The sequence below is a fragment of the Sturnira hondurensis genome, unplaced genomic scaffold (assembly GCF_014824575.4).
Source record: "Sturnira hondurensis isolate 20B ecotype Veracruz unplaced genomic scaffold, ASM1482457v3 Scaffold0020787, whole genome shotgun sequence".
Taxonomy (NCBI): Eukaryota; Metazoa; Chordata; class Mammalia; order Chiroptera; family Phyllostomidae; genus Sturnira; species Sturnira hondurensis.
The window spans coordinates 3,529,910-3,552,280 of record NW_028093418.1 but is presented as its reverse complement, the minus strand read 5'-3'; the positions used below and the strand labels follow the sequence as shown (position 1 = coordinate 3,552,280).

Below are 22,371 nucleotides of genomic sequence, written 5' to 3'. Positions count from 1 at the left end.
ACTTCTCTGTTCCCTCGAAAATGAATTTTTTATCTAACAAAGAAGTCACAGAAAATGGGTTAAAACATACAGCACTATTCTTAAAAGTAACTTGGCTGAAATGAAAGTATATCTGCATATTGACAATAATTAAAGAACATATGAAAATAAATTTAATTGACTTTGAAGGAAGCAATCTCAGTAATTTAAAAAGCCATTTACTAAACCACCATTTTAATTCTTAACAATCTTCTCCACTAAAATTTCCAACACATATATAATTATTTTATTTCAATGATAAGTTTTAGCATAATGACATTTCCCTGTCTCAGCAATAGTATGTTATATCATATTTAATAAGTGGGTTAAAAATAATGGAGCTTCAATGATTACTGAATAAATTAATGACACCTAAGAGAACAAAGTGCTTTTGAAACTTCAAGTACCAAGAGGCATACTTGAACATGCATACCTTAAGTTATCGCTTGGTTCTTTCTTGGGGGGAAGCTCCACATGCTTGAAGTCTGTTGATTGGTGCTCTTCAGCAACACTGGGCTCCTGGCTTATCATGGGGACCTCTGAAGTAAATGAGAGATCCCCTTCATTGGAGACTCCAAAGAGGTCTGGGTCATCTTGAATTACATCAATTAAGAGGACATCATCTTCATATGCTTTAAGAATATCTGGAATAACTTCAATATCTGAAAAGTTCTTAGTCATTTTTCTGCCACTAACTTCAGAGGAAACTTGTTTGAATGTTTCTTGCTCATTAGAACAGAAGGCAGGACTTTTCTCTACACACCCAGGATCACAAAAACAAGTATTATTTTCAATTGTGAGAGAAACAGCTTTCTTATTAGAAATAATATTGCCTAGTTCAGAGATGTAGTTAGAAGGTTTATTAGTATTACCTTGTTTTAGGAAACTTGAAGAGGTACTACAGGAATTCTTATTGCAGTATGAGTCAGAACTAGCTTGCCCTGGAATGACACTATTTTGTATGTTCAAAGATTGAGGTCCTGAAGTCATTGTGGAGACAGTCTCTTTACTCTTGTTCTGTCTTACCTCTGCCCCAGATAAATTGTCAAGAAGCTCTAGGGGACTATATACTTCTCTCTCTGATGACTTGGCATTTATTTTTCTTTTTTCTGTTTTATTCTTGAGTAAAGGAATTTTAAAATTAGTCAGCCGTCCTGTGTTCAATATTTTAACCAAGTCTGGAACCACAAGTGTCGGTTTAGCAATACATGCTTTGCGGTGAATAGTTTTGCCTGTAGAGTGATTTGCCTCCTGGCCATGCTGGGAAGTCACTGTCAAATTAAGTTTTGTTAAAGTCTCTCTCTCTTTTTTTTTACTTCCTACTAAGTTCTGAGTCACATTAGTTAGCTGAGTATCTTCAGTTGTATTAGAAACTACCTCTGACCCACTACTGCTCGGTTCCTCGGACTTCATCTTTTTATCATCATTGATTATAGGTTCCTTTGTAACCTTCAAAGTACATTGTATAGCAGAGACTACTTCAGAGGCTGAAGACAAACCATTTAAATTAGAATCCAATTTTTCTTTACTTGAAGAGTCACTGTTTGTCTCTTTTCTGGAACTCTGTAACGATACTCTAGAGTCAGTTAAGTTAATTTGATTTGTTTGGTGTTTAGGAAAATCATCCTGCCTAAAACGTTCCCCAGAACCAGGAAGAGAGTAATCTGATTTTGGCATGGAATCCTTTTTCCAACACTGAGCAGATATTCTAGCACATGAATAATAAGGCCAAGTTCTTTTACCTGTCATTGGAATTGTTCTGTGACAGCTGAACTCTGATTCTTCAGTTTCATTTCTTAAGTCTTCCCATGATCTCTTTTCAACAGAATGGCAATTACTAGGTGATTTCACTGGTGAGCTTTTCACCAACTTAAAATACTCTTGTGGCTCCTCAGTTTTACACCCTAAGGGCTCTGACACATTCTCTGTTTCTTCTTTCAAAAGTGGCTCAAGGGTTTTATGAAACATAGTATTTACATGATGCTCAGGACTTGTGTCTTTTCCTTCTGTTTCTGGAAGACTTGATAAATGATCCATTGGCGAAAGTATATTATGGTTTACTTTTCTCAAAACTCTTAAAGTTTCTGCTTCTTTACCTTCAGCACCTATTTGGTTTTCTTGTAACAGCAACTCAGACTTGTTATGTATATTAGGGAAGTTCATCTTGATAACCATTTCATCTCCTTTTTCAAACATCTTCATCCTTTTCCTGGGTTTTCTCCCAACATTGCTTTCCTCTACTAGTGAGTGTTTATTTTTCTCACTTTGAAGGCAGGGAAGCAAGCCATTATTTTTACTTTGGTATAAATCAGTTTCTTCGAGGAATAATTTATTTACTATTAAGTTTTCTCCAGTTTTTGAAAGCTGAGGAATATTATTTGTGTCCCTCTTATCTGTAAGACTCCTACGGTTTTCTTTCTTTAACTCTGAGGAATCCTCTGGTACATGCAGACATCCACCATCAGGTTTATATGTAAGGTTATTTTTATCATTACAACCCTTGGAATGGGGGAAACAACTGCAATCATGTAATTTTAAAATGGAATTATTTTCTGTTGCAGGTGACAAGCTGTTATAAGAATAGTTTGAAGTACTCTTGTACAGTTCATCTGGGCATCCAACCTTCATATTTTGTGTAGTGTGATTTTCAGTTATTTTGAAAGGCGGGCTTTCTAAGCTTCTGAGTTTTTTAATTCCAATTCTTCTTTTAATGCCGTCTACCAAAACTTCCTTACCCAAAGACTGTAAGACAGCTGTACTTTGAAATTCACCACACTCCGCTGTTTGGAAAGATTCCGAACTGGTTAGTGATTCCTTTCTTACCAGGTTAGTCCCTGGCTGTGGATCATCGCTGGAGGCTCCAGTAACTTTTCTTTTTCCCTTGGCTGATTAAAACGACAAAACATACCAGAAAAGATTTTATGTTGAGGTGGAAAAAGCAATACTACGTCCAATTTAAAATGTGATGCCATCCATTTGTATCCCCTTAAAATTTCCCTAATTTCTGCTAAGGAACTACATACGAACCTGTAGAAATTCTAAGACAGCTGAATACCCTGAATAACCTCGAGCATCACGGTCACTGCGTACCAGCCAAAATGGACTGCTAACAGGAATTCCTTTGACGGGAATTCGGACCAGGGGCTCCCGAATGAACAAACACCTGGCTTGTACCTCCGCCCTGTCACCACGGAAGCCCACGCTGCTTCGACACGAGTGGTCGAACAAAGATGGAGGGGCTGAGGTGCCAAGGCTAGAGAGGAGCGTCCCCCGGCCCTGCAGGCTTTCTGTCATCTGGTTGCGACGGGAGCCCCGCCTCCTTCTCTGCTTCCAAGCCCCGCAGGGCCCCCAGGTGAGAAGGTCCCACGTGCCCTCCCACTCCCGACCCACCCGCTCGCCACACCGTGGCCTTCCCAGTCCCGGACGCCTCACCTGACGTGTCATTTTCCACCTCCTCTCCCACACACGCCCGGGCCACCATTCTCCTCTTCTGTCTGCTCTCCTCACGCCGCCCGGCTTCAGGGCGGCAGACTCCCGCCTGGCCTGGCTGTGGCCGCCGCCCTCGCCTCTTCAGGCCTCGCGCGGCGCCCTCACGCATGGAGGACGTCGTGGAGCCTGAGGCCAGTGGCCGCCGCATCAGCTCTCGACCACCTGCCCGCCCGCCTTCCACGCGAAGGCTGCTCTCGGCGTCGGGGTGCGCTGCCCTCCCACCTGACTGCTCCTCGCCGTCCACCACCCAGGGCCGACCGGAAGCGGAAGTGGGCAGCCTGGCCTGGCCGGGGCGGCGAGCGGGGCGCGCCCTCTCGGGCTTCAGTGTGGCGAGGGCTCGCGGAGATCCCGCGGCCTTGAACCCGTCGGGGTTCTTGTCCCACCCGCTGCGCCGTAGGCCTGTCTGCTCCTGAACCCCACTGTCAGCGGGTGGCTGCTGGCTCCACCCCGGGCGCCCGGAGCTCGCATCCCGGAGCGGCTCTCTTTCCTCACAGGCGTGCGCCTCGCATGCGGATGGGTGCAGCGCCGTCCTCCTCGCTGTCCGAGCCGCGAGCCCAGGCCCCTTGAGAGACGTGCTGCCTTCCGCTGCATCCCCGGCACCCACGGCAGATCGGTCTGACTCCGCTTTCGGTGTTTGCCAGCCCCTCTCCCCCCTTTGCCATCATTCGCTCTGGCTCTCAGTCCGACTGACTGACTGACTGACTGACTGACTCCATCAGCCTCCAGAGTGTGTGGACGCCGCCATCTTTGTGCTGTTGCAGCCGCGCTTCCACCTGCTGCCAGGCCGTGCCCCTCTGAGGAAAGGACCCTGGCGATTCCCCGCATGACCCTTAAGAACCTCCTCTGCCCAAAGACCGAAACTAACGAAGTCTAAACCCCTTAGTGTGCCGTTTGCTGCTCCGTGACGCCCCGTGACGCGGTTTCTGAGTGTTTACCGACCTTGGTCTCACTACCATCGTAGGGGGGAAGTCGGGCTTCAGTGGACAGTTTGGCGTAAGAGTTACCCTTTTGCACGAGCAGATTCTCATTCTCTGGGACCTATTGTACAACTCGGTGAGTTGTAAGTGGTAGCAGTGCAAACTAATAATCTATAAACATGCAAATTTTGTCCTATAGAAGTTCAGTTGACTTCCTGTTCCCACTGGAGAAGAAGCCAGCTTGCATCCATTTGCACATTCCTTTCAATATTCCTGAGTTATAAATGCATCTGTTCTTTGGACTTATCCTTTCGACTGGTGGTTATAAAATCTGCCTGATGAGAGAAATAAAATTTTTAACACATGTTCATTTTTACATCTCTATGAGAGTCATGATTTTAGCATTTGGGGGGAGAAAACGATCTTTTAACCCTATACATACCCTGCCCTTCAACCACACTGGATTACTATTGGTTCCCCAGATTTCACATGGTGTGTCAGGCCTTTGCCTCCCTACATGCTAGTCTTGGACATTCTTCCTTGGCTTATCTGCTTGGAGAAGTACATATTTGCTCCCTTTCAATATTCACCGCAGTGATCACCCCTCAAGGAAGCTTCTCTGCTACCTTTCTCCTGCTGCTTGGAGGAGTCAGGTGCTCACGCCTGCCTGCTACATTGCTTTCAACTGCGTGCTTGTGTCTCCCTCAGGGCAGATACCTTCTGTTAGTCTTTGCATTTCGTGTGTTTAAAGAGGAACTTGTTGGGTTTGAACATAACGTGAGTTATGCGTTAAAGAATGGTAGTACGATGCCGGGAGAGTGATGCAGTTTGGATAAGCAGTTTAAGTGGGAGTATCCTTAAGGAGCTTTTGTAAAATAAAACAGAGCAAGTATAAAGGATCTAGAAACTTTTTTTCCCTGTTTGTAAATTCTCTCTTGAAAAGGGAAACAAGTTTTAGAATAGGAGAATTTAGAAAAAATTGTTTTCAGGATTTCAGGCTACATGTGCATTCCAAGTTCACTTTGAGCCTCAGTTTCCTCATCTGTAGAGTGAAATAAGAGTATCTCCTGAAGGAAACCAGAGTATGTTCTCCCAAAATATGCCTCTTTAACATAAAATTATTTTAAGCTGAAAGCTTTCTCTGGCTGATACTAAGTTGGAAGCAGAAACAAAAAATTAGGTAAGTTGTTGGTTATTAATCAAGTCCTGGTCATTTGGGGCTGATCGTTAAAGAAGTTATTGGTAAACTTCCCGGATTGTTACTAGGTAGCAGTCTGACCTCTCACAAGTCTATTTATAGCAGGCCGGCTTCCTTGGCCAGCTACTGTGGTAAAGGGTTAGTTTACTGGACATGTTGCTGCAGGCTGTGAGTCAGAATTCTATTTTCATATTATAATCAGGTTATAGTCTTATTTGCATATTTAGTCTCCTTTTTTTCTTGCCTTAGAGAACGAGCCACTCTTCATCTTTTTCTAAGGCTGACCCTACACTGATGATCCCAACATCATACAGCCCTGCTTACCAAATTCTCCCGTACCTTTCTTCCTTTTTCCTGCCAGGTGCTTCTGAGTCTACCTACTCATGCTTTTGCCCCTTAGTCCCCTAAAAATTGGTTTCCTTCCCAGATGCGTAAATGAAGTTTGTATACGAAATGAGATTACAGGTTTGAAAGCTGACAACACAAACATTGCAACATCTATACAAGTAACATAACATCATTATTACATTTAAATTTCTCATGTCATATTATTATGCTATTATTATGTTTATACTTCCGGACTACCAGTTATGAACAAGTTTTAATTGACCATGCTCAAGGAAAGACCAGATTCTTTTTCTCTAGAAAAATATTACAAAGCTATTTATTGTCAGATGAAGAGGTAATCAAGTATGTAGCCCCCCAAAGTTAAAAGTTATAATAATATAGCATAATAATATATGATCTATAACATGTGACATACATTTTTATGTTCCAGGCGTATGTCATACATATCCTGTCTTGCCCTTGGGATCATCCATTTGGCCAAGAAGCCTTGGTTTCTTTTAACAGTAAATAGAGTTTCAAGACCATAGTCTGAGTGCCATGGATGCTTATTGCTGACAGGTTGATCATTGTTTCTAGGCCTCTTCAGCAGACAGAGTTAGGAAGCTAAATAAAAGTACCTCAACACTTTTTATTTCAAATTCATGACTGCAGGATTCCTGCTTGACTTCTTTCATCTTATCCCTGCAGTCTCCTTTCTCTCATATACATAATACTTGTTCTCAAGGAGATAAGGGATGATAGATCAAAATATCTCAGAATTACACGTTTGCCCTCCCACGTGACACACACTCTACCCTCAGAGCTACAAAATTAATGCTGTCACCACCACAAAAATGATTACTGAAGACAGCTCACTTTTCCATGTGCTGTCTCTATTTTCTCTGCCTTTAATGGTTTGCTGTAGTACCATATACATCAGTAATGTCAGAGCAAAAAGCTTTTATAGCAGGTGCTCAAATAACCCAGCAACTTGCACCATACTAAGCTCCCCAGGTGTGGCCCATGTACAATGAGGCCTGAGTATCACATACTTAACCCATGCTTCCAAGTGCTATTTGGGTGGTAGTTTCACCCCACAGCACCTTAGACTCTAGGGAATGACCCTGTACTTCCCAAAAAACACAGCCACTCCAGTTTTCTTCAGAACCCACCTAGCATATTCTTTGTAATCATGGCAGTGTTGATTGCTTAACTCATTTTCCCCGGGGGGCACATCAGCCTTGCAGTTGCCTTCAAAGGGTCAAATGTAATTTTAGGACTGTATAAATGTGATTACTCCTTAACCAGGGGCAAGGAGCTCCACGATGCCGTGGGGTAGAAACAAAACGCCAGGCCAGAGAAAACAAGGTGGAGACTGGATTTGGCCCATGGGCCTTGTGTTTGCCACCTGTGGATCATTAGAAAGAGTGCACTGTTGCTCACATGAAGCCTCGCTTGTGTGAAGCAGCTGAGTGAAGTTATGGATTCCCCTCCTCAGGTTTTCCTAAGCAAGAAATCTGGTCAGAGGCTGTAAAGGCTCTCGCTGAGCCAGCAGCCTCTGCCATTATGGGTCATGGGAGAATCTAGCCTGTGCCTAAATCCTTTTTGAAAACTGCTGCTCCAGTAGCTCTGGCCAGAGCTTTCTGACCTTTGGAAGGTAAGCCGAGTATAAACAAATGAATGTATAGAAAAAGCTGAGTGCCTGGGAGTGGAGGGGAGCTAAGGTCAGCAGTGTGTCTTCCTGTCTCCAAAGAATTGAACTCTTCTGCTCATTGAATCTGTTCTCTGGAGAATACAGAGTCCACCTACTGCCCCATTCATCCGAACTTTGCTCCGAAGAACCGTGGTGTCCTGTGCAGTTACCAGGGGAAAGAGCAGGGTCTTAAGCCAACTGTCGTTGTTTCTGTGGCGTGTTGGAAAAGCCTCTCCGTGGGTCTTCGGGAATTTGCAATTCCCTCTGTGGAGTAACTTTTGGTTCCAAGCTATTCTTTTGTACTTTAGCTTTATGGCTTTTTAAAATTGATAAGGGGTTGAGTTTTGGCTTCTTTTGAAGTCTTAAGTAGGGGGAACTCTGCATCTAACATTAGAATCATCCCTAGAAGGGTTCAGGGCCTGGGTTTATTTAAACCAATCTGTCCACTCAGTATAATGGCCCTTGAAAGGAGGTTGGGCTATTGGTATGTTTCACGGGACCTTGGGGCTTTGGTTAGAAACAGAAATTTGGAATTGTAATGATATAGAAAAAAGTAAAGTACAGTGGTATATGACGTTTATGGGGACCTTGTCACCCTACTCAAGGGAACAGGCCTGTCTGCAATGGTAACAACTGAATCACCATGGTATCACAACCCAGTCATTTTAATTTGGTCATGGCTATGAAAAGGCCAGATACTTGCTATTTTAGTTGATAGTAAATTCCTGGGTTTCTGTTTTCAACTCGGTTCAGGTGTCGGGTCTTGATTCTGTTTCAAGGCTGTAATGTATCTGGAGACAAGCCAGGACTGAGACCTGTGAAAAGTGAACATTACTAAATAAAAGGTAGTGCTTCTTTGGGCACCTGCTCTAGTTTGTTAGTGCTGGCTTCAAGTCACCTCTTACTGGCCACCCAGCCTAGGTCATTAACACAGACTGCCAATGTACCCAAACCAAAATGATGCAGCGCCTAGTCTAAGCTCTGCCTCAGAGCTCCATCTACGCATCAAGGTCTCACTGGCTGTTTCTCTTTCCCTTCTATGGGAGGCCACTGCTACTCTAAAGACAATTTCCACTGAGAGAATCCCATTGACTTTAAACCTGGAGATGTCCTTGTACTTCTTCCCTAGTATTTGGATTGGCTTATGAGGCTGTATCCAACCCCAGGAGAGGCAGATGGGAATAAAACAGCCAAGGAACTTGGCTTTTCCCATGTTTGCTTGGGATATGCATCAAAAGTCTTAAATGTTGAATTTTATTTTTTGATAAAGGGAATTATGTTTTTGCTATAATTTTCAGCCACTGTTAACTCCTTTACTGTGACTCCTGTCTCTTCAGATGCAGAACACATTGACAGCAGAAAGCAAGTCACACATTTCCATAACTCACACTGAGTTAACTCAGAGCCGTCTGTAAGGTATTGGGTTGGCCAAAAAGGTCATTTAGTTTTTTTGTAAAGTGGGAGATGTATTTTTTATTTTCACCAATTACTTTATTGATTTGGATACTTTGAGTATGTTAGCTATCTCCCACTCTTGATGTCTACTGGGTAGAGGCCAGGGGTGCTGCTAAACATCTTTTTATGTATATTATAACCCTATAGCAATGAATTATTTGGCCAAAATGTCAATAGTACCAAGAAACTTTGCAAACCACTTTTGACATATTCAGTCAGTCACAGTAACTTCTCCATTCACTGCACAAATTTTTTCTTGCATTTTAGTTGCATTTTTACCTTTCTTGAAAGAGTAAAGCATAATATGCCAAAAATGTTGTATATCTTCTTCCATCTTCAATGTCCATTTTAACATTCACAAAATTTTGTCAATTTTGATAAGTTTTTTAAAATGCATGTTGATATGACAGCTGTCACAATCTAGCAAAATTATTTTGAATGAAGTTAAAGACAACTAAGTGCTCCTGGAGCCACTGTTCAGAAAACACTAAACAAACATTTTGGCCAACCTAATATTTCACACCTTCTTTCAGGAGGTTGCTAGCCTGGACTGAGGCAACAGTCCTCTTTAGATTTTATTTCTAATTCTTAGTGTGTATGCTCTTATGCTATTTAACAATCCAATGTTTCATGTACAGATATAGCTGGTAGGGACCCAACTGGCTGGTTTATTTCTCCACATCCATAGCCCCCTCTTTCAGAGGTAGTCATTTCCTTCTGGCCATTCTCCAGCTGTGGCTCCATCTATCTCTTGTCTCCACCTGGCACAGGTTCAGGACACCCTAAAAGAAGATTCCTTTGTGATCCCAAAGGCTACATTGGTTCAGGAGCTCAGCTTGGCTTGCCCCTCCATGTTGATTAAAATATCATTGCTTTTGGCAGAAAGCATTCGACCACGTTCTTGGCGTTGGTCCCCAAGAGCAGTTGGCACACTTAAAGCTAGAGCTTTGAGTGGCACCTCTATGAAGAGCTGCAATCTACCTCCATCACCTTTTAATTATAACCTTATGAATTATGCATCCATGAAGATGGCAGGCACTGTGTGTGAGATGTATGATTTTTCTCCGTCTAATTTTCTGTAACATAGAACTGCTAATGACAGGGCCCCCGCCCTTCCTTTAACTGGATGGATTTTTTTTTTGGTATTTGTTTCTATATGTTTGAAGGCTATTCTGAGTAGCGGGAGTGGTAAGACTATCTGAGAGGCAGTTTGTGGAGGGCCCTTTTTGTTTAGTGCTTACTCTCTGCCAGGACTCTGCTAGACTAGACACAATTTCTTTAATTTTTGCAACCCGGGCTAAAGTGTCTTCTCAGTTAAGGCTCATGGAGGTTTAAATTACCCAGAGTCACACATTCTTTTCATTGCATCCCTTTGGGAACAGTGTTTTCTCTAAGTAATAGGATATTTATGTTTTTGTCTACATGTAGTTATTATATTTCTAAAACCAATTACGGGAAAATGTTGGGTTATTACTATAGCACATGAAATGGAAACCAAAATTTCCATTTATTTCTTTTCCTTTACTCGGGATATATACTGTTAGAGTTGCTGGTTTTAAAGTTGAGTTTCCTGGTGATCTGCCCACCTAAGAGCTGGGCTTAAAATCCTTGGCTGTGGCTATGTGGTCCTGCAGTGGAGTTTTAGGACCTGTAAGTTCCATTAGGGTCAAGATTGTAAGTTGAGTGAACTTTGAGGCTTGTCACCTGGTCAAAACTAGAATCATTTGTGTAGGGAGTGGGAGGCACTAGGATTTGTAGCAAATTGTGGAGTTACTGATCCAGTCATTACCCACTAGTTTGGCTCTTTTAAGCATATACTGAGCTTATACCAGGTCGGGCAGAGGTAGGTTTACAGTTATCCATATGGAAATGCTATAATGATTAACAAATAATAGTATAAGAATAAGCTGTTTTGTGTACTCACAACTGTAAACCTACTTTTGCCCCACCCTGTATTTTGTGGCAGAGCCTGAAACTGTGAAATCCAGACTATCTTGTCCCTAAGACTCTCACAGCCTCATGGGAGGTGGATTTATAACCAAGCACACCCCAGAAGTAGTTTGTGTATTCACCTCTCCTCTTCCTTTGTTCTTTCTCCCTTCCCATTTTTTTCCTCTTCTAAGTGGGAGTAGCACACACACCACCTCTTTGGTACCCAGTGAACCTCCAGGATCAAGAAATTGGCTCTGCGGAAGTATTCACATACTGCTGGCTCCTCTGTCCTGGAGGAAAGCTCAGTGAAGTTTGGCTGCTGATGCCAGAAAGTAGGAAGTCACATTCCTTCTTCCTGTCCAGGGTACAGGCTGTTGAGAGTCACAACTAGCCAGCAATCCAGTTGATAAGGGTCTTATCAACTGTTTGTGACTTTCTTAAATCTAATCATATGTCTTAGAAAATGAGACTAAATTTTGGAAGTATCTAAAAGGTATTTGGAAATCTCTCAATGACTGAAATTCTATGTCAACAATATCAGGTTGTTCCTATATGCTTTGGATTTTCTTGGTGTTCTTAGATCAAAATATAAATTGATTCTTCAGCAAATAGTGTGTGTAGGTGTTCATTTTCTGCACCCTGCTGACCACCTACGTACTCAATTTCTCCACTATGAGGCGCTAATCTAAAAAGACAGATTAGAATAAGCATCCTTGTATCTCATCTCCTGTCCCTGTTCATCAGTTCTACAATCCTTGCAGACCAACCCTGGGGCCATGGTGGGATGGCCAAGGCTTCATTTTTCTAGATTAAAAAATATAATTTCACTACCTTTAGGAAATGATGGTGTTTCTTCCCCCTGTAAATTCATGCGGAGGCCTTTTATTTAAGAGTTTATTTAGTCATCTAGAGTCAAATCTGTAGGAGTCAAGCAGGTAGCCAATGTTGCTTGCCTTAAGAACATTCATCTGTCAAATCCAGATGAACATTATGGGCTGTTGGTCTTTCAAGAAAAATCACCCCTAGAGAAGTAAGAAGCAAGAATGGACTCTGTGAATTTATAAAACAATTGAGAACCCATGGGGGAGGTGGCCCCAGCTGTCAAATGTGAGGTAGCTGAGGGTGGTTATAAAAAGAAATCTCCTTGGTTCCTTCATGCTTTCCCTCTACGTTGCCTGGGCACAGTCACTACCTGCTCCTTCCCTGTTGGAACTGGGAGCAGCCACCCAGCCCCCAGTGAAGGCCAGAAAACATCAGGGCAGCAGACAGACAAAAATCCCTGCTGGTGTGAGGAACTGAGGAAGCAAGGGGAGGGCTGACCAGCCACCCATGGGCAATCCTGTGTCTGTTCTTCCACCTCCAGATCCAGGGATGGTACTCTGTAGCTCTTCCCCATGACCATGTCTTTCTATGGGTTTAAAGGTGAGAATTGCTTGGTAGAGGTCAAAGGTGGTTCTTTGGTGCCTGGGGTTCCTCCCCTGCTCAACCTTTAGGCTCATGAGGACCAGATGAGAACCTGACCCTCAGTCCTCTCCTGGGCCTATTACAGGGAAGGTAGCAGACACCTTCCAGGGAGTAGCCCATAGTCTCCATGACTAGACACTGGAGGAGTGCCGTCACATAAAAGACCGCAAACTGAATGACACAAACCCTCTGAAACAGAACCATTGGAACAGATGGTTAAGGACTTGCAACAGGGATGATCAGTGAACTGACATAACAAACGGTGTTAGCAGCATGAGGCAAGCGCAGGAACTCAAAGATCCAGGTAGAAACCTGAGAAAAGGACAGATGAAGAGCACATCTATAGAATGAACAGTAGTGAATATAGCCGAAGGATGAATTGATGAAAGAGCAGATGAAAGGAACAAGTATAAAGAGATCATAAAAGAGAACATCAGATATGAAGGGTGGCTCTGATGTCCAGGAGACAAAAGCGAAAGGTGGGGACCATGGCTGACGAGAGAGGCGGAGACACTTAGTGTGTGGCATGATGTCCCCAGAGGCATTATTGGGCTTGCACCTAAGTTAGAAAAATTGAGACCAAAGTTAAAAAGTGGAATTTTTAGCTCCTCTCGAGGGGGAAAAAGAAAATCAAAAGACCTCCACTGAAACCAGCTTTCTTCTTCCTGCTTCACGCTACAGTCCACTGGCTCTGTGACGTGTTTGCCCCGGGGAGGGCATACTGTGCATACCCCCATCCAGACCAGATCACATCTCTCTAAAGTTACTGAACTATATAAAGCTATATTTAAAGACACCCCTAAAATCACAGTGAGCCATGTACAGCTTTTCAGTTTGGAGAAGGCACACTGCAACCCACCAGCTGGCATGGGCCAGGAGTGCTGACGATGGGGTGGGGAAAGCCCTGTGGTTTCTGCTGGGCCGCAGCTCTTGTCACCTTCAGTTAGGCAGTTCTTCAGTAGGTGTGGCTCTCAGGAAGACATGGGTAGCAGGCCTGCTGGCAAGCCGGGACAATTGTGACAAGCCTGGACAATTGTTCATGTTAGTGTTTAAAATCTGAAATTACCTGACAGGTGGCTGGGGTCCCAGGCCAGTGTGTTTCACAGGCCTTTTATCCCTGGCTTCTAGCTGTCACACTGCCCGAGGGCAGCCCCCAGGCATCGTTTCCTGGTCTGGAGGACGGAGAATCACGGTTGAGAAAACACCTAATTGGCTGCAGCAGCTCAAAGGTTAGCTGTCGGCTTTTCCCAGTGAGTGGCAAGCCCGTTTACCCGAGGGCAGAGGACACACAGCAGCAGGGCCTGCATTCACCAACACCTCTCCCCCCCATGCCAGAATCAAGGGGCTTAAAAAAAGGGACAGCGAGAAAGTCCCCTGTCACCTGTTTCCAAATGAGGCAGTATTAACCTTGGGGTATATGGGAATAAGCTTGGGGGGCGTGCTCAGTGCACCGCTCAGAATCAAATGTATGCATTTTGTGTATGCATTTTTCTGGTGAACGCTTGTTTTACCTCCCAGATGTATTTGTATAGCCAAAAGTGGTTAAAATCATAATTCCGTTTGGAATTTTGATTCCAAAACGGAATCATTTTTTCTTTCACAGAAAGAATCATGGTCCTAAAAAGGGGGGAAAGAATGGAAGCTTTTCCTTCATCAACTTTTCGCCCTTGCTCCGTGGGAGCGCCGCCTCTGCCCACCTGCTGCATTTGTGGGTGGTTGTGGAGGGCAGCAGACAAGCCTGGATGGCTGGGTTTAGCTCTAAAGAGGGGTGAGTTGAGTTTTTATGTGGAGGAGTTTTATTATTGGCTATAACACTGGTTGTTGGCAAGGATGTTTGAGTGCTTACCCTGCACCAGGCACTGTTACAGCACGTGGGAGTCACTTTTGTGCTCACAACAAACTTAGGGATAGGTACTAGTACCATCGCCTGAGATAATGAAAGGGGGTGGGCTCATGCAAATGAAGGCTGTCTTCTCCACCATTACTAAAATCCAGTTGAGTGCCTCCTCTTCAGAGAAGGCCTGGAATGCAGAGAAAACAGGTTTGAGGCTGCATAAACGTCCCTTCCTCTGCTCAAATGAGTTTAAAAAATAAAAATAAATAAATAAAAAATAAGGGTTTGAGTTCTTCTGGTTGCCACTAGATGGTGGTGTGCCAAAGGCTATTTTATAACAGAATGCTCACTGCCAAGGAATGCAAAGTTTTGCCTTGGAGTGTAAAAATTTGCCTAATAGTTTGAAAGAAAAGTTCTGGGATTGAGCCAGGGACTTCTCCTAACCTCCTGCTCCTGGCCTCACCCCCGTGCCCCAGACAGTTCAGTGAGCGTTTCACTTTGGTTCACTCTGCCTCCTGTGTAATGCATTCTGCCTGCCTTTGTCCCCTGGCCTAATTCTGGATTTTCATCTACAGAGTGGGCGTGACGGGTGTGACAATTGTATCCTCATCGAGCTGAGACAGTTTCACAGTACCGGTGAGTCATTTTATCTTGACATTTCTACACAGCTCTTACGCTGCACAGGTTCGATGCATTGAAGTCTCGAGGTGCACAGGAGAGCCGAGACTGCAAGTGTATGTTGAAACCTTTTATTGCTGAAATTGAAATGAGACAAGAACATTATGGCTTTATAGCTTTCCCTCTATTGTATACTTTGTCCTTGTAACTGAAATCCTGTTTGGATATTCCCTGATGTTATCAGTAGCTTTCAGATACCTCTCTAAATGTAGGCAAACAATCAAAATGCATTTTATATCACCAGGAGCAGGCCCTTTCCAAACTACACATATGTGAGTACTACAGTGAGACCAAAGCAATCTCATTCAATTAGGAGTTTTTCTTTAAGTAGTAGTAAGTACAATTTTAATGACTGTTGCTATTTCCGTGGGGCCTAAAATGTATTTTTATTGCACCCTGTCCAGCAGTTAGGTACCAAGATGAGTTTCTAGTCTAAAGAGCCTCATCTAAAATCATATATAATTCACACCCTAAATGGCTAAACTGGAACTGTGCCTCTCCTCTCTTACATAGGAACTTAAAACAGTAGAATTATTAAGTGGTTGGCTTTTCTTCCTTCTCATGTGTGCCTGATAAAAATGTCCTACAGCCTGGAGCTATTTGTTTCTAGAAGAGAGCTAAAGGCCAGGTAGGGATCACTGCATGCGGTGTGTGTTCAGGGCTCTGCAATTCCTTCTCAGATCCAGAGCAGCGTTTTTGGTTGAATGGAGGACAGTCTCAGTGCTCATGTTCCTGTTTTGAGGCTCCTATTAATAGACCTTGGGTTATCAGATTACTGTTTCCCAGAAACTTTTGTTTGAAACACACAGACAAAGCACTATACTATTGTCTTATGATATTTTTACATCTACCAGAAAATATATACCATCCCATTTTGCAAATACAACAATAGATACCAAAGCACTTTCTTTAAGTATATGTTTATTTTTGCAAAGCAAACTGTGCCATTGGGCTTCCCGTTAACCAGTCCTTAACACTGCCTTTGTATGCGGATCACACAGACTCCTACTGGCATCTGCCTTCAGTCTTCCCCATCTTCTAACATGTCTCTCTTGTTTCCTTGCATTCGCTAGGTTGAGTATCATTTCGTGGCCACATGTTTTCGCCCCTTGTCCCTAAAACCTACTCCCACTCTACCCCAGCCTTTCTAATGCATCTGAATACACTTTATATATGTACAATTCCTTCAGTGCACTGTGGATTGTATCCCAGTTACATAAGTGGTTCCACATCCATCTTCCTCTCTGCTCAGTGTTGTCTAAGAAGCATGCTCAGCTATGCGGATGTATCTTACTCGTGGCACTTAACTGAGGCATGGTGCTCTAGAGCGTTTATCCACCACCCTTGCCTTGTCTGACCCCCTGCTGTTGGTTGCTGAATCAGCTATGGTAATATTAGCTAATGGGTCAAACCTGATACACTTATTATTAGGAATGTCAAATGGTCATTCCTGATAGCAAGTATCTTTTTTTAAAGCAGGGATGCGGGCACCTATCTTGTACCTCTGTCATCTTCAAGGGTGTCAAGGCTGCCAGTGTTTCTGGTAAAGATAAGCCAGGGGAGAGAGGGCTGAGGGTTTATTTGGGAGGATTTTCTGGGCTATGCCCAGAATGGTGCAGGACACCTCTTGTCGCAGTCCGTTGACTGCAGGTTGGTCACAGGCCACACCTAACACCAGGGAGGCTGGGAAGTTATTGCAAATAGTATTGCTTTTTAAAGTTTAGTGTTTAAATTGGTATATAAGTATGCAACTTTTTCCATTGTCGACCTTGTTACCTGTTAGCTCTAGTAATTGATATATAGGTTTTTAAAACTTTTCTGCATAAACAGTTATGTCATCTGTGAAGTTTGACCTCTTCATTTCTGATCATTTTGGCTTTTCTCTTTGGCAGTAGCTACAATTTCTAGTACAATGCTGAACAGAGCGGAGAGCAATGGAGAGCGCAGATATCGTTGCTTTTTCACTGACTGTAGCAGGAAAGCATTCAGCATTTCATCATTGGCTATGAGGTGAGCTGTAGGTATTTTATTGATGCTTTTTATCAGATTGAAAAAATTCCCATCTGTTCCTAGTATGTTGAGGGTTTTTTTTATTAGGAATTGGTGTCGAATTTTGGTACATGTTTTTTCTGCATCTATTGAAGCAGTCATGTGATTTTTCCCCCTTTATAATATTAATATGGGAAATTTTATTGATTAGCTTTCAAATCTTAAACCAACTTTGCATTCTGGGTATAAACCTCATTTGGTCACAGTGTATTGATTTATTAGTATTTTTGTTAAGTACTTTTGCTTTTGCTCATGAGATTGGTTTGCAGTATTTTTATACTGCCTTTGTTTGGGTATTAGAGCAATGCTGGCCTTAAAACAAGTTGGGGGGTGTTTCCTGATCCTTTTTCTGAAAGAGATTATATAAGACTGGTGTTTCTTTCTCTGAATGATTGATAGAATATGCTAATGAACCATCTGGGCCAGGAGTGTTGTTTGTGAGAAGGACTTTGATAATATATTTTTAAATTTTTATTTTTCAATTACAGTTTACATTCACTATAATTTTGTATTGGTTTTAGGTGTACAGTATAGTGGTTAGACAATCGTCTACTTTACAAAATGTTTCTCAGCCCCACCTGGCACCGTACACAGTTATTACAATATTATTGCTCATGTTCCCTATGCTGTAATTTACACCCCTGTGACCATTCCGTTAATACCAATTTGTACTTCTTAATCCCTTCACCGTTTTCACCCTCTGCCCCCTGGCCACCACCAGTTTTCTCTCTGTGTCTGAGTTTGTTTCACTTTTGTTTATTTTGTTCTTTAGAGTCTACATCAGTGAAATCATATGATATTTATCTTTCTCTGACTGACTTATTTCATTTAGCACAATACCCTCCAGGTCCATTCATGCTGTCACACATGGTAAGATTTTGTTCTTTTTTATGACCATGTAATGTTCCATTGTATGAATGTACCATAGCTTTTTTTATCCACTCAGCTATTGATGGGCACTTGGGTTGCTTCCAGACATTGACTATTGTACATAATGCTGTAGTGAACACAGGGTGCATATATTCTTTTGAATTAGTGCTTGGGTTTCTTCAGATATATTCTCAGAAGTGGAATTGCTGGGTCAGGAGGCAGTTCCATTTTTAATTTTTTGANCAGTTTTCTCTCTGTGTCTGAGTTTGTTTCACTTTTGTTTATTTTGTTCTTTAGATTCTACATCAGTGAAATCATATGATATTTATCTTTCTCTGACTGACTTATTTCATTTAGCACCATACCCTCCAGGTCCATTCATGCTGTCACACATGGTAAGATTTTGTTCTTTTTTATGACCATGTAATGTTCCATTGTATAAATGTACCATAGCTTTTTTTATCCACTCAGCTATTGATGGGCACTTGGGTTGCTTCCAGACATTGGCTATTGTACATAATGCTGTAGTGAACACAGGGGTGCATATATTCTTTTGAATTAGTGCTTGGGTTTCTTCAGATATATTCTCAGAAGTGGAATTGCTGGGTCAGGAGGCAGTTCCATTTTTAATTTTTTGAGGAAATTCCATACTGTTTTCCACAGTGTCTGCGTCAATCTGCATTCCCAACAACAGTGCACAAGAGTTCCCTTTTCTCTCCATCCTTACCAGCACTAGCGATTTCTTGTTTTTTTGATGATAACCAATCTGACAGGGATGAGGTTCTTTTTAGAGATGTCATTACATTGACTTTTTGCCTCCAGTTTTTTTCTGATGAGAAACCAACTGTAATTCTTAATTTTGGTCCCCGGTTTCCTTTTTGCTCCTTTTCCTTCTTTGGTTTTCAGCAGTTGACCATGATGTGCCTGGGTGTAGTTTGATTGTGTTTATTCTGCTTAGTACTCACTAAGTTCCTTCAAGATCTAAATTCACATTTCTCACCAAATTTGAACATTGGGACTATGATTTCTTCATATATTTTATGCCTTATCTCTGTCTTCCCTCTTTTGGGGTCTCTAAATACAGCCATGTTAGATCTTTTGGTATTTAACCACAGGTCATCTGTTTTCCCCTTTCATTTAAAATATGCTATTAAACCCACCTAGTGAAATTCTGAACCCTTCAGATAGCCAAAATCCTCCTGAAACACTGCTTTTACTATGTAGGTCTTTTAAGAGTCTATAATATGTGATTTATTATATATAAATTATGCTTCAAGAAAAAGTAATACAGTGCTTCCCTATCACCTACTAAATGCAGAACAAGTGCCTTATCTTGGCACTCAAGGGTTTTTAAAATAGTTATGTATATTGCTTAAATATGCAAAAACTTGCTGTCTGGATAATGTTAGTTTCCTCTAGGGATGGGAATTAGGTAGTTGTGACACAGGCATAAGAGGGAAATATTCCAACATTTACTTTAGAAATTAGAATGTACTTATCCTAAAAAACAACAGTACCCCAAAGTATACAAGTCCTGTCCCCATTCTGGCCAGTCACCTCTTCCATTCCTGGACGATGCACTGGTTCTCCCTGCCCACCCCATGCTTTTTTTCCGTAACACATGCCCCAGGGCTTACCCTGCCTTCAAGACCCAGCTGGCAGCTTCGTTTATGGGGCCTTCTGTATTAGGGTTCTGTGTGGGGCAAGCTTCAGCCTTTGCCCATGACAGGGGGAGCAAGTGGGGCTGATCCCAGGGGTGTCTAGATGGGGGGACTTGGATGGGGGGACTTGGACTGAGAGGGGAGAGGAGGAGAGGAGAGGAGAGAGAAGACTACTTGGACAACATATCAGTACACACTCACTGCTCCTTCCTGGGCACCTGCTACACCGCTGGCCTATCTGTGCTTCCCATATCTGTGCTGCCCATAGATGTGTGGTGGGCTGTTATGCAGAATATGCCTGTATTCTTTAAAGGCTGACACGGGGTAATCTTATCTCCTCCACATTTTAATTTCTGAGAAAACAAGGCTATAAGTGTTGAAAACACCAACAAATCCTGGCACAGACATGAACATGAGGGTTTGCCAACATGTCAAAGCTAATGTCGGGTGTTATAGCATGGCTGCTTGAAGAGTTCTCCAGGCAAAGAAACATTTGGAAGGGAAGCATGTGCTTGGGCTGAAGTTCGGGGTAACCACGGCGGGCAGTTTCTGACTCTAGTGCCAGCCGGGCTGCTTCCTCCAGAGTCAGGGCCGCTATCTGTCAATGGCAGTGCAGTCTATGTTGAGACGACCTTATAACTTTTGCATTTATAATGGATATGTGACACCGATATTACACTTTAATAGCCACCATTTTTAATGCCTTCAGACCTATGAATGCTGTTTGAATCACGAGTCTTGTCCTTGTAGAAAAAAGTGCAGCAGGTCCTCAAGCAATGTTGTCTCGTCCAACGTTGTTTTTATAACATTGATGAGTTAAAAAAGGATTCCCATCCAGGATCTCAGTCTGTGGGGAGCCGGCATGTTCTCCCCATGCCTGCATGGGTTTTCTCTGGGTACCAAGGTGTCCCAAAGATGCACACACGAGGAAGATTTGCATGTCTACATTGTCCCAGTCTGAGTGAGTGTATGGGTGTGAGTGGCCCTGTGATGGAAGGGTGTCCTGTCCAGGGTCGGTCTCTGAACTGGAATAAGTGGGTTAGAAAAGAATGATCTTACTTGTTTTCATTAATTGTTCTTAAATGTACATATAGTTCACATTTATTTCAGTGTTTAATATTAGAAGTGTTTTGCATCTTTGTTTAGAAGTTTGGTGACATTTTTGTGACCAGCAATATGCCATAAGAACTTAACTCTTGTTTATATCAATTAGCCTATGGTAAAATTAATTTCATTGTACACCATTTTGCATCTAGTCCCAGTTTACGGATCTACCCATTACATTACGAGGACCTACTGTGCTGTAACAGCTCACCTGCACTTAGTGGAAAGAAATTGGTTAACTTAGTAAGCTTTAGTGTAGCCTTACAGGGAAATCCTTTGCTGCTGCCGGAATGTGTTTAGTGACAGTAAGAGACAGTATTATAGTATTACTGGGAGTGATGAATGAAATTGATACAAATGTAAGCTTAGGAGAAGCAAATGAACCCCAAACTCTTTACTTCAAAATTTACTTTGATACTTTGTCAATGATAATATATTCAGATATATTGTTATGTAATTATGGCCAGAATCTGCCCCTGCCCCAGGCTTCCTTTGCTAGTGCTGTATATGCTAACGATTCTGATAATGGGCATTCCCCAGAACAGGACCAGGGGATGGTTTTCAAATCTGTTCGGAAATAATAACTTCAGGTCAACAGTTCTGGTAACTAGAAAGGGCTGAAACCTACGCAGAAGAGCTTCAGGTTATCAGGTTATGCATCATGTACACTTTTTGCCCAGGTTAATGTCATGGGTGAAGTTTGGCTCTACTGCCATCTAAGTGGGCAAGGACCCTGACTTGTGCCTTGGCTTAGTCCTATCTGACCTGGGAGGTCCTTGCAGGAGCTCTGTTCACAAGGAACAATGGGACACAGGACAGCAGTGTGCCAATTTTGCTGAGTCTGTGCCATAAAGTCCCCAGAACCCAATACAGAGTCTGAAAAGGGCTGGAGCCTGAGACTCATGCTTGAGGCTTAAATAGGGTCTCTTCCCCTAAGCCCTGAGCCCAAAGCTGGGGACCCTGTTCCCTGGGCCCAGCCTCATGATGCTGAGTCCAAAGCAGTGATGCGTAGGGTTGGCCTGTGCACAAGGAGGAGAGGCCAACACCTGGTGGGATCTATATGTTGCTTCCATTAGAGGCGTGGGGTTTGTTCCAGGAAAAAAAGCGTTGACAGCGACTGAACTTGGGCAACAATTGTTTTTAACAGACAAGCACCGTGGTACTAACCTTGAGAGCCCAAAGTGCTGTGAGAGAGTACCCCTGGGAGGAATATTGAATGACTTACCCACTGCCTCCCATCCAGGAGCCTAGGTTACAAGTATTGACTTGAGCAGAAAAGAAAGTAATTTGCAGGAAAAGATGAAAAGGCAGATTTGGAGACTGCACAGCTACGAACAATACCCCAAATAACGTCACAGAACTGGTCCCCCAGAAGGCGCACAGGTGACACCATGTACAACCACTCTCCGGATTATGAATGTGCTGCCCCTCACCCCCTGCCACGCTGCCATCACCAGAGGAGCTGTCCCTGCTAGCAGTTCTCGTGGTGCTTCGTGGGACCCTAGCGGGGCCGTGGGGCCCCTATAACTGGCTATCATTCCTCAAAAACGGAGCAGACATCACCGTGGGCAGCAAAGTGAAGGGGACCCTTTGGTCTCATTCAAAGATGCCATTTAATGTTATGCTGTGGCTTCTAGCTAGGTTTGGTCCCCTCATCAAAAGTTTTTGCTTTTACCTATAAT

At 43.0% G+C, this 22,371-nt stretch overlaps 1 protein-coding gene across 1 annotated transcript in view; it reads right to left on the bottom strand.

The window, feature by feature from the left end:
* The window catches only part of TOPAZ1 (testis and ovary specific TOPAZ 1), a 55,944-nt gene extending 52,289 nt beyond the window's left edge, over positions 1 to 3,655 (bottom strand). Inside the window, exons 1-2 of the mRNA XM_037030502.1 lie at positions 3,299 to 3,655; positions 452 to 2,898 (exon numbers count right to left, since the gene is read on the bottom strand). Of these exons, the coding sequence (XP_036886397.1) occupies positions 452 to 2,898; positions 3,299 to 3,655 (2,804 nt within the window). The remainder of the gene's footprint in view (positions 1 to 451; positions 2,899 to 3,298) is intronic.
* Between the last annotated feature and the right edge of the window lie 18,716 nt (positions 3,656 to 22,371).